This window comes from Protomyctophum bolini (assembly GCF_963924005.1).
Source record: "Protomyctophum bolini genome assembly, chromosome: 10".
Classification (NCBI taxonomy): Eukaryota; Metazoa; Chordata; class Actinopteri; order Myctophiformes; family Myctophidae; genus Protomyctophum; species Protomyctophum bolini.
In genome coordinates, this window is record NC_137871.1 from 33,083,728 (window position 1) to 33,096,933 (window position 13,206).

The 13,206-nt window shown below is 43.7% G+C and overlaps 1 protein-coding gene across 2 annotated transcripts in view; it reads right to left on the reverse strand.

Moving 5' to 3' along the window:
- Positions 1-13,206, reverse strand: part of neurl1b (neuralized E3 ubiquitin protein ligase 1B) — a 30,562-nt gene that overhangs the window by 6,862 nt on the left and 10,494 nt on the right. The window contains exons 2-7 of one of the 2 annotated variants that reach the window (XM_080774568.1): positions 10,946-11,037; positions 10,250-10,411; positions 9,136-9,469; positions 4,579-4,700; positions 3,444-3,905; positions 2,871-3,087 (exon numbers count right to left, since the gene is read on the reverse strand). In XM_080774568.1, coding sequence (XP_080630694.1) covers positions 2,871-3,087; positions 3,444-3,905; positions 4,579-4,700; positions 9,136-9,469; positions 10,250-10,411; positions 10,946-11,037 — 1,389 coding nt within the window. Of the gene's footprint in view, positions 1-2,870; positions 3,088-3,443; positions 3,906-4,578; positions 4,701-9,135; positions 9,470-10,249; positions 10,412-10,945; positions 11,041-13,206 lie in introns of both variants that reach the window. The other variant, XM_080774567.1, reaches the window with a different exon arrangement.

Here is a 13,206-nt window from a genome sequence, read left to right on the forward strand (position 1 = left end):
GGGGGGGATTTCAAACATTCATTCTTTGAGAATTTAATTATGCCACACGGAAGGACACTGTATAACAATTACAAGGGTGATAGCAGAAGTAGCAAAAACAGCCGATCTACAACGCCCGGATGGCTGGCGTAGCCGCCTGAGGCACGTAGGCTGCTGATGCCGCCTGACAACATGTCACGGGTTCGACTACCGATACCGACGACCTTTGCTGCGTGTCACCCCCCCCCCCCCCCCCCCCCATCTCTCTCTCCCCTTTCCTGTCAGTCTACTATCACTATCAATAAAGGCAGAAAAAATAACTAATCTACAAGCTCACAATCCTTTAATTTGAGTGCTTAAGTGTCTTTGTGTCTTTTGTCAAGTCAAGATGAAATGACAAATGGCCTTCATGGCCCGGTTCAGATCAAAAATCCCTTATATTGTGCACCGATTTAACAATTATGCCCAAAACATTTACGAAGACTTCTTTGCATTCCTAGTGCAGTATATGAAAACCCAATGGTGTGGGAGGCCTCGCAGCCTTCTGGGAATGAATGGGAAGGTCGTTGGCTCACGGTTCAATCCCTGAGTGACTCCTCCAGGCGCTCTGTGTTGAAGTGTCCCTGAGATGAGACACTTCACCCCTAACTGCTCCCTGGGCGCTGCTAAAAATAGCAGTGGTGGAAGAAGTACTAATGTTTGCTTAAGTAAAAGTATCAATACTGCAATGTAGAAATACTAGTGCAGAATGTTTTAGCAAAAGCATAAAAGTACTAAAGTAATGGCATCAAAAGTAGCCTACTCATTATACAGAATGTCCTATATTTCACGTTTTCAAATGTATAAAAATCTTTCGAATATACAGTAGCAGATCTACATACAAGCTCATACGCGCCGCGATGCACAACAACAATGCATTTGCTTACAGTACATGCTGTACAATGAATTGCATTTTTACAGCGCTTTTCCAAATGCTCAAATGCTTTACAATGGTTCATTCATTCATACATTCTACAGGTTTGAACCCACTGATTATATCATTATTACATTACCCATCCATCAATCTTCACCTTTTAATTGTAATTTTGCATATTTGTTCTCAACGTTCAAATCAAATTCCTCTCCACGCTATCTCCAGTCAGCCTCTCCTGTTTCACTCCTGTTACAGTAGGTCACCATGAGGATACTGTCTCAGATACTGTTAGGTCACCATGAGGATACTGTCTCAGATACTGTCCAAATGCTGCTTCATCCTGATGCAAATGGCTCTGTGCAAACATTGTTTAGTTGGTGAACAGAGGTGCACAGATCTTTCTTTCTTTCTTACTTTTTTTCTTTCTTTCTTTCTTTCTTTCTTTCTTTCTTTCTTTCTTTCTTTCTTAGCGACGTAGTGACTCTGTCCTAATCCTCCCATTCAACGTGGTGAGAGTATACAGTACATACAGTGACAAAGATCACCCTTCCCGTTCGTTTTCCCTCCTTACCCGTGCGCCACCCGAGCACCTGATCTGTACTGTACCTTAGAGCAGTGGTTCCCAAACAGTCGGCCGGGACCCATTTGCGTGGACACATTTTTATGGGTCCCTTTACTTTTTGTTTCCTACATTTTGTTTTTAATTATTATTATTACATTTTCATGAATTAAAAAACAGATTCAATAGTTTTTCTCAGTAATTTCATGATAAAATAAAATAAAATAAAATACAATTCATGTTTAAGTAGTAGTGAAAAGGGCTGATCTACAAGCTCCCAATGCGGCGCAAAGCGACACATTGTGAGCTTGTAGATCTGGCATGTTAGAACTTACCCAGTATCCTGAGACTGTTGACGGTGCCGTGTGGCATGTTAGAACTTACCCAGTATCCTGAGACTGTTGACGGTGCCGTGTGGCATGTTAGAACTTACCCAGTATCCTGAGTCTGTTGACGGTGCCGTGTGGCATGTTAGAACTTACCCAGTATCCTGAGCCTGTTGACGGTGCCGTGTGGCATGTTAGAACTTACCCAGTATCCTGAGTCTGTTGACGGTGCCGTGTGGCATGTTAGAACTTACCCAGTATCCTGAGCCTGTTGACGGTGCCGTGTGGCATGTTAGAACTTACCCAGTATCCTGAGTCTGTTGACGGTGCCGTGTGGCATGTTAGAACTTACCCAGTATCCTGAGACTGTTGACGGTGCCGTGTGGCATGTTAGAACTTACCCAGTATCCTGAGTCTGTTGACGGTGCCGTGTGGCATGTTAGAACTTACCCAGTATCCTGAGTCTGTTGACGGTGCCGTGTGGCATGTTAGAACTTACCCAGTATCCTGAGACTGTTGACGGTGCCGTGTGGCATGTTAGAACTTACCCAGTATCCTGAGTCTGTTGACGGTGCCGTGTGGCATGTTAGAACTTACCCAGTATCCTGAGTCTGTTGACGGTGCCGTGTGGCATGTTAGAACTTACCCAGTATCCTGAGTCTGTTGACGGTGCCGTGTGGCATGTTAGAACTTACCCAGTATCCTGAGTCTGTTGACGGTGCCGTGTGGCATGTTAGAACTTACCCAGTATCCTGAGTCTGTTGACGGTGCCGTGTGGCATGTTAGAACTTACCCAGTATCCTGAGTCTGTTGACGGTGCCGTGTGGCATGTTAGAACTTACCCAGTATCCTGAGCCTGTTGACGGTGCCGTGTGGCATGTTGGAACTTACCCAGTATCCTGAGTCTGTTGACGGTGCCGTGTGGCATGTTAGAACTTACCCAGTATCCTGAGTCTGTTGACGGTGCCGTGTGGCATGTTAGAACTTACCCAGTATCCTGAGTCTGTTGACGGTGCCGTGTGGCATGTTAGAACTAGAACTTACCCAGTATCCTGAGTCTGTTGACGGTGCCGTGTGGCATGTTAGAACTTACCCAGTATCCTGAGCCTGTTGACGGTGCCGTGCAGCATGAAGAAGGGCCACAGTGGCTGCGAGGAGACGTCCACACAGAGCAGCCTGCCGCGGCCCGTCCCGTTCACCCCGTGGTGCACCTCCCCGTTGGGCAGCAGGCTGAAGGAGAGCACGTCTCCGGAGCAGGGCACGGGGAAGCCCCGGTACACCACCCAGTACTCCTTGCGGTCCAGCAGCACCTTCGGGTTGTAGGGTTGTCACACAATTATTACGTGTTAATCGCCTAATCGCAATTATTTGAGAATTGTTTTGACGTAATCGTCATAAATCGTGTCCACGCTGAAAACAAATCATAATAAAAAAGACGAAATAGCAGATAGCAGACTATTTCCGCTATTCTCTAAAGTATAAAATTCATAAAAATGTAATTTCTTGGTATATTTCAGTTATTTGTCATATCTGCCCTGTGCATTTTTTGAATTTTTTCATTACGTTCCAATTAACAACGCCAAAAACACAATTAAAATCATTATTCACAACTATCTGCGTGACAATTGATGGTCAACATAAATGTGCAATGGCGACAAGCCGATACCTCGGGGTCCGCCGGCAGCTCCCCGGCCGCGTGCAGGCCGGCCGGGTCGCACGACGTCAGGCCGAACAGCAGTGCGCCGAAGTACGGCATGTGGCCCGCATGGCCCGCCTCCACGTACAGCGTCTCGCCGGCGGCGCGCAGCGGCCGGTCGCCGAACACCAGCGTCCGCACGCTCTCCGCCGAGTGCACGCAGGCGGCCGCGCGGTCCGCCGACAGCACCACGTCCGAGCCGCGCACGGGGTGGAAGTGCAGGTCGTTGTCCAGCGGGGAGGGGGCGAGGGGGGGCCGTAGTGGGGCCGGCGGCGGCGGGGCCCCTCCTCCCCGGGGCCCGTTGTTGGAGCCCTGCTGCGGGGAGGAGGTGGAGGAGGTGACGGAGGAGGAGGAGGTGGTGCTGGTGGTGTTGGAGCAGCAGGGAATGAGCTGGCTGTTGAGCTGCATGGTGACAAGCTTGGCGACAGCGGCCTGGTTGGAGGAAAAAAAGCTTGCAACGGTTATTCTAACTGATCTGATCGATTTAGATTTTAATGAATAAAAATGGATTGAATAGACTTATGATTAAGTGAAATAACTGATTAATGATCAATCCCTATTTTGTGCATTTACGAGCTCACAATGCATTGCGGAGCTCGTAGATCTGCGCTCATATGGTTAATCAATGTGTTGATATATCATTAAAAAAACGATCAAAACAAATGTGACCGTTTCTGAGTCATTGCTTTTTTCGAATTTTCATTTTTTCATGTCATATGAAAGCAGGGAATCATACTGTAGCTTCAAATTGACATATTGGTTGTTCAGTTTTCCCCACCAGTTTTGGTGATATGGCTTATAAAGTAATTTTAATTTTATCAAGCGAGTTGAGAAAACAGGCTTGAAAGGTTCACTTCTGTGGTCTCTAACATTTCACTTAGCTACATGGTTAAGCATTTATTTCACATGTAAATGTCAATTTCAGACATGCTCTAGTAGTATGTGAAGAGTCTGCCTGTGCTATTAACTAATTTTGGATAAAAAAGAAAACAAGTTTTTCTCCTTAGTCTTGCTGCCATGACTGTCTCTGTGTCACTGTCACAAATGCTTCTCCATTATTTGATTTGAACTAATTGAATATGTGCTAGTGGAAAGGCTACTGCACCTGGTTGTTTTCCAGCTGGTTGTTGCTGTAGTTGGCAGAGTCATGGCTGCTCTGTGGCAGGTAGGCGCTGAGGCGGGCCGCGCTCAGACAACTGGACGCCACGTTCTCCGCAAAGCTGCTCTCTGTGGCACACAACACACACAACGTATTGGACAGAGCAGGAGGTTTCAACCCTTTTCTCATCAAGGTAAATATTCTTTTTGCCATTTGAGTCATGGACCATGATTTGGTGATATTTAGCCTTGCAGACCCAAAACTAAACCATTTTGTTATCGTTGGATAAGATTCCATGCTGTATTGATGTGGTACAGTACCTCAGGAGAGAGGACAGGCAAACGTCGATCAAAGTAACAATTATTTGACATTCTCTAATTGTGTGGACTTGATGCAGATGTTTAACAATAATCTAACTCTTGAGATCGTAAAATGAAGCCTGAAGGTTTCATTTTTTTCTCAAGAGTTAAAGGTCTAATAAGGGTCCAGCATTTAGCTGGGGACCACCTGGAACCTCCTCAAGGACCACTGGTGATCCCCGGACCACTGGTTGAAAACCACTGGGATAAAGCCTGACAGATATACTATCGCGCATTCATTGGAGAAAATTTAATATATTATATTGCGTGGTTATAGCTCAAAGTTCTGTAAAATCTGGCAGCCCGGTTCACAATCTTGCACGTAAGCCCCCAGTGGAACCTAAATGAGTCTGTATATGTCCGTATATGGCAGTAGACATTATGGTGTAACCCTTGGTTTATACCTGCTTATAACCTCACTGACATGTAAGATTGCTTTCTAAGCCATGCCGATCTGAACTCAATGTGGCGTTTATAGACCGTGGGTGGATCTTGCATATTACTTTTATTGAAGATTCCACAGTGCTCAACTGGTAAGACTGCAAACCACTTCAAAAAGACTATAGTCTTTTCCTGCTTTTTCAGCCATTTGAAATATTTAGTTAAAAGATGAAAATATGCAAGGGACGCCAGGTTGAAAGTGGTTAATATCGAACTATGAAATAGTTTTGTCGACTGATTTGCAGTACGAGGATGGCTAAAAAAGTCGGGCAGACTAGAGACTTTGTACCTCCATATTAAAATGTACAACATTTTTCTGCAAAAAGCAGCGACAGTATAGCCGATCTAAAGGCTCGCATCTTGTAGATTGGCTATTTTAGCTATTTTTGGAAAATATTTTGAAGTTAAAGTGTGCCAGCCAGTGGGCTTTCATAAAAATGGAATCAACGAAAAGTATTAACAAGAGCAAGAAAACGAGACAAGTAACGTTTTTTTTGGACATGCCAGGTTTGCACCCGACGGCGCCGTTTTGTTTCTCTCCCGTGTTTACCAAAACGTCTCATTTCATTACAATCCATAGTTATTGCTAATTCGGCCCATACATACGTTACAGGCTGATGTATACAAATGTGGCGGTAGAAACTCCTCTTGGCTGGCGATACGTTCTCTCATTACCATTTCCAGGAATGCCGGGGCCGTTGGTGTAAAGTAACTATGTACATTTACTCAAGTACTGTACAATTCTGAGGTGCTTTTACTTCATATGAGCATTTTTTTCTCAATACTTTATAGAGTACTCCACCACATCGCAGAGGCAAATACTGTACTTTTTACCCCTCACCATTAAGCCCTATTTTATACTTTTTATACTATTCGAAAATAGCAGTGGCAAAGCGACGCGTTGTGAGCTTGTATATCAGCTATTGTCTAAAGATTTGGAGACATTTCGAAAACTTTTACTCTAGTGAAATTGGCCATTCATTAAAGAGCACGTTTACTTTTGGTACTTTAAGAAACTTCTCATGCCTATACCGACTTTGACTGAGTATTTCTACATTGTGATATTGATACTTTTACTTAAACAAACTATTTGCAGGGATGCTGCTGGAGTCGTGCTGGAGTGCAGTGTGTACTGGCCCCACACCAAAGCCCCCAAGATCAGACGCCATGACCAAACATGGACATGACTGCCTGTCAGACCCAACATAAACACACCCAGGAAGACACACAACGAACGACAAGCAAGGGAGAGGGGTGGGTGGTTGGGGGGGGAGACAGACAGACAGACAGACAGACAGACAGACAGAGAGACAGAGAGACAGAGAGAGAGAGAGAGAGAGAGAGAGAGAGAGAGAGAGAGGAGGTGGAAACAGATCGAGGAGACACAGAGAGGGAGGGAGGGACGGAGAGAGATATCAGAGCGCGGGAACGTCATGTGAGAGAGTCAATAGAGGAGGGAGGTAGAGAGGAGGTCTGTGGCTGATTGACCTCAATGCTTTCTATCTTCCTCTCCTAGACCAGTCTACAGGAATTATTGTAGACTAGTTGTTGTTTTCCTAGTCCACTGTTTCCTTTCAAGGACGCCCACTTTCGTATAGGGTTGTCACAATTATTACATAATTGTCTAATCGAAATTAATTTAGAAAATAAATCACAATTATTTTGTCATAATCGTTATAATGTTATCCATGTTCAATACTGTTGATACATTAAAAAAGGCTGATCTACATGCTTACAAATCATCACTTGGTGACGCGTTGTAAGCATGTAGATCAGTTATTTCCGCTATAGTATAAAACTTATAAAAATGCCAGTAATTTCTTGGTATAGCTGCCCTGTGCACGTTTCACATAGCATTTTTTTTTTATCTTGAAAGTGTGAGAATCTGAATTTGAAGATCCTGTTTGGCTGGAGTAAAAATCTACAACAAGGTGTTCTTTGGTACAACTGGGTGACAGAATTGAAAAGGATGAGTTTGTCTAATCTTTTTGCACATTTATGACTAAGTTGAGAAGCTCAGTGTCCCGAGAGAGAGAGAGAGAGAGAGAGAGAGAGAGAGAGAGAGAGAGAGAGAGAGAGAGAGAGAGAGAGAGAGAGAGAGAGAGAGAACATACAGCCCTGATTTTCCACTATGCAAAACTATCTTCATCTGTTCTCATGTGGACTGTCTTGGCTCAGCTGCTCTCTCTCTCTCTCTCTCTCTCTCTCTCTCTCTCTCTCAGGACACTGAGCTTCTCAACTTAATCATAAATGTGCAAAAAGATGAGACAAAGGCACTCTTGTAGAAACAAGAGTGCCTTGGTCTCATCTTTTTCAATTCTGTCACCCAGTTGTACCAAAGAGCACCTTGTTGTAGATTTTTACTCCAGCCAAACAGATGCGCTTCTTCCTCTCTCTTTTCTTTTTAGCCATAAATGTGCTCTGTGCTGATACTATAAAAGCATGCTCTTTGGGACACACTGGTGCAAGGCTACGATATGAACAACATCTTGTTGTTGGTAGTCACTCAGAGATGGCGTCTATACCTATATCTATCTATCTATGTTGAACGCGAGTGTTAATGAATAATAATTAATTTAATTTTTATAGCACTTTTCCAAGTGCTCAAAGCGCTTTACAATGGTTCATTCATTCATACATTGGGAGGTACATGTTACTGTGTTGAACTTGTCTTGATTTGGATTGAGGCCATGGAAGTGGAGTGGATCAGGATGCCGTGCAACAGCATCCTGATCTGCAACACAGAAATACTTTGTTACAAGCAAAAGTCCGGAATTCAAAATGTATACGCGAGTAAGTACAAAAGTATTGGCATCAAAATGTATACCTAAAGTACCAAAAGTAGAAAGAACTCACTATGCAGAATGTCCCATTTCAAGTTTTCAAATGTATACAAATGTTTAGAAAATGGCGACGCATTGTGAGCTTGTAGATCGGCTATTTTCAAACGGCCGAGTCCAGTTTATGTACACTTACTTTTCAGGATTCGAATTCAAAAGCATCAAAAGAAGCAGATCAGCAAGCTCCAAATGTGGTGCGAAGCGTAAAGCGCTTTGTGTGACGCTGTTATAATAATAACAATAATAATAATTCGAACCGCCGACCCACGGATCATTGGACGACCTGCTCTACCTCCTGAGCCACAGCCGCCCTGCTATGATCAAGTAGTTAGGAAAATGTTAAAATATGGAGACACAAGGTTTCTGCTCTCAGTAAGGTTGTTTTTAAACCACTTATTAAAACATGATGATGGATGGCTGCACATTCCATGCACCAGCAGCCCCGCAAACTCTGAGCGTAAGATGGGGAACCATATTGGACATAGGAAAACATGGTCTCTAGGTGGAGACCACGAACACTGAGGCAGCCTGCGGTGCCAGCGATAAAGAGTTGTGTCATGAGGGGGTCAAATGATAATAAAGACATTCTGATGGCCTATAGTGCAGTGGTTCCCAAACTTTTCAGGTCGAGGCTCAAAAGAGAGGTTAGACGTTAGACGTTTGCCCCGGACCCAAACTAGTGACAATAGTGTAAGCTTGTAGATCGGCTATTTTCAGTATTATTTCCTTTTTTTATTCATGGCATTTCTCAGATTTCAATTTGATTTAAAAAATGTTTTGGGGAAAAAAAATATCTTTTGTAATATTATATAGGAAAAGAAAATGTGATTTTTAACACCCAGTGTTTGGGAAACAGTGCAGCCTAGTGCACCTCAAACCAGGGGTCCCTCCACATTCCAAAAGGTTGAGAACCAGCGACTCACCGAGCAGGGTGACCTCCTGTGTGATGCCGTAGATGTCTATGATGGCCCACAGGGGACAGCCGATGCTGAGGCCACAGTGGAACAGGATGGGCTCGCCCTCGTTGATGCTGTAGTAGACCCGGCCGTGGCGGTCGGCCCAGAAGGCCAGCACGTTGTCGCGCAGTGCCTGCCTCTCCGGCAGCGCCTTGGCCCAGTAGCCCGGTCGCGTCACCAGGTCCGGGCAGGCGTACTTGGGGATGTCAGCCGAGCTCAGCTCGCCGGGGTCCAGGCTGGTGAAGCCGAAGCGCAGAGCGCCGCTCCAGCCCGTGTGGACAGCGCTGAGACGCAGGCGCACCTGGCGAGAGAAGAGTGAGAGCAAATATTGTACTTTTACTCCACTACATTTATTTGAAAAGAGAGTGTTAGATCAGTAGTTCTCAAATCCTTTCGTGCCAATGACCCCCAAATTGATACCGGTATATATTTGGTCGCGGACCCCACATCTGAAAATGTTTTGTGCCAGTGGCCCTCAGAAGAGAATTTGTGTTAAAAAACGAACTCAATTATTCAACATTTTGTACAAGCTCACAACCTGGTGTCCCAAAATAGGGATGCCAGGTTGAAAGTGGCAACAAAAAATCATCTGGACAGTGGACACCTCATATGTCCGAAACTTTCCAGGATCAAAATTCAAAAGTAACAGATCTAAAAGCTCAAAAAGCTGCAGTGCTCACCGCTTCTATTTCAATGAATTGAGTACATGAGGACACCGATGGAAACAAGCTGAAAGGCTTTCTTGGTTTCATCCTTTTAGCAGACCTTGTTATATTGTACTGCATTTCCCTGTGCCTGTCCTTGCAAACTGTTGATAAAGTATTCAATCAATCCAAAACGCCACATTTCAAGCTACTTTTGATGCTTTTGTGGGACAATGTAGTGTGATCAAGTAGTAGGGGTTAGAATATCTACGATATATATAAGTGATGATATCTGATATCGATGGAAAACATTTTAATAAACACCAAATAGTCCGACAACACCGTCGCTCCCGACATGCGTGGCCGGGTTAAAACTCACCCGTGGCTCTCGACATGCGTGGCAGTTTAAAACTAACCTATGGCAGTTTAAAACTAACCTTCTCGTAGAGTCGTATGGGCCTCTGGCTGAAGGTGATGCCGTTGCAGAAGCTGTTCTTGCGCGTGGCGCGCCGCAGCTGGCCGTCCAGGCGGACGTTCTTGCCCTTGGCATGCGGGTGGAAGCGTGGAGACTCCACGCTGAGGCTGGCCGGAGGGTAGGCCTGGCACGGTTACAACATTTAAGTTAATATCGTCACAGAACTAATTGGCAACAATGGAACAATTTGAATACAGAATATATTATTTCTGTTTGCCCGGTAATCAAAACATGCACAGACATGACAAATAACTGAAATATACAAAGAAATTACTGACATTCTCACTCTCATTATTTTTATACTTAAGAAAAGTTAAATAAATAAATAGCAGAAATAGCTGATCTACAAGCTTACATTACATTACGTTGTAATCAATCAATACTTGATTTCAGACCCAGAGAGATCCATATCACAGAAAAATAAGCGTGTAGATCTTGTAAGCTTGTAGATCTGCTTTTTCATTTCATGTATGAAAACCTTTCAACATGGAATTGATTATGACAAAATAATTGCGGAAATAGCTCATGACGCGTTCTAAGCTTGTAGATCAGCTATTTCCGCTATCTTGTAATGTATGAAAACCTTTCAACATGGAAACGATGACAAAATAATATGTCAAATATTCAAATAACGATTAGACGATGATGTGATAATTACCGGAGGGCTCCTCCGCTCCACGCAACCCGCCCCGCTGCCGGGCACCGTGTAGTGCGGCCTGCTCACCACCGGGCGGGGCTGTAGAGTTGTATCTGCTGGGGAAAATGAGCACATTTATTTTAAGCATTATGTCCTTTGTTAAAATAAGTGTTAACTAGCTCTATATCCTAGTGAGAGGATTGTATTCAAAATTGTACTTTGAGTAAGAGTACAAAATTATCAGCATCAAAATATGCTTCAAGACAAGTACCAATTAAAGTAATAGTACTTTTTCAAACAAATAACATGCATATATATACAAGCTCAGCTCGATGCGTGTGAGACTCACGCAAATAGCGTTTAAGTGGTAAATGTATGCTTTGTAATAATCTACACGTGCAAAGTAACTAAATAAAGTTTTCAAATTATTCTAGAGGAGTGTAAAAGTACAATATTTGGTTCTGAGATGTAAACATATGAAGGATCGAACGTATCTCAGTTACAGTATACGTATGTACATTACCAAGTACATTTCGTAAAGTACTGTGATTACTGTATAGTAAGCACAGTACTTTCCACCACTGATGTCAGAGAGGAATTATTATAGTCACACCAGCTGTTCACAACACAGCAGAGCTCACATGGGCTCACACCTCATGCTATACGCTCCGAAAATAGACGATCTACAAGCCCATGGCGCGCCGCAGGAGCGGCACGCTTGTAGATTGGCTATTTTCGGACACCCCGTTGTACGTCAAAGCGCAAAGCAGGCTTAAGTTGTTTGCATTTGGTCGGTGACAGTTGGTTTAGAGGGCAGCGGACACCATGTGTCACTCACTCACTCACACTCTCTCTCTCTCTCACACACACACGCACACGCACACGCACACGCACACGCACACGCACACACACACACACACACACACACACACACAGCAGTGAGTCTGATACTTCCTCTCCCACAGTGCTACCATGTGAGTCTCTCTCTCTCTCTCTGCTGCCTTCAAAGAGTACATTTGATATCCTGTTTTAGCCCGTAACCCACATTTACCCTCATTAAAAGTAAAAAGTCTCTGACTTCCCGGCCCGCGCTCGCTCGGCCTGTCCTATATCGGTCGTCCTCCTCGTTCCCACCACATCCATGGCCCGCAGTGCAGGTACAGACTTTAATGTCACCAAATATAAAAAACTAAATACGTTATAGGTTTGTATAATTATGGACGTCTTGAAACTATTCATCACACACGCAGCAGACACACATCCTCCCTCCGTGATTTAAAAAAAAGTTGATATTTGGGGCGTTCGGTCCCTTTTGCTTACAAAAGCAGGTGGAAAGCAACTTAAGTAGATTTACTGAAATACAGTAGCCTAAGTAAGAACAATTTTGAGGCAGTGTTAATTTTTTCAGCAGATTTTGATGAAGTCTTAGTCGGAGTCCTATTTAGTCTTCTGAAATTGTTTAGTCTCAGTCTAGTCTTAGTTGACTAAATATCAAAAACCGGTCTTTTAGTCTTAGTCAACAAAATTAACACTGTTTTGAGGTTACTTTAAGTTTAATTGAGTGTTTCAATTTGTGGATACTTCATACTACTCTTTACTCCACTACAATCATGTTGGCCGCTTTAGATACTGACAGAACGTACATTAACCACTATTCTTTTGGCTAATGATTTATCTGCTATCATCAAAAATGTTTGACACATTTGATACTGTAGGTAAATTTTGATGAAATTTGTACTTTTACTCAAGTGAATTGTGGTATTGTTACTGTATTTTACTTAAACCTGAGTACTTGTTCCATCGCTGCTTAAAAGGAGGTTTGTTTGGGCAAACTGCAGGGAGCGATAGGAATAACTCGAGCGGAGATATTTAGCACGTAAATGTGTTGTCAAGACAAACAAACCGAGTATAAAGGGACAGCATTTCCGTGTATTTTATTTATGGAATATAACGCAACGCATGCAGCCCAGGCCCTACACGCATAAACACACACCCTGAATAGCCTCATTCATTCCTTCAGAGTTAGCTGCACTAGGGGCAGCTGGGCCTGGTGTTGCCAGATTCTGTGAGAGAAATAAGCAACCAGGTGCAGGGCTTAACACTAAGATCTGAGGCAATTGCCCGTCGGGCAAGTACAGGTCATGTTCTACTTGAAAAAAGGTCTTGGCCACTTGGCCCAAAAAGTAAAATCGTCCATTATAAAATGATAGGTAAAACTTAAATTACCGGTCGATTTAACAATAATTAGTTTTACTTTCTGGGGCTGTGTGATATAAAATTAC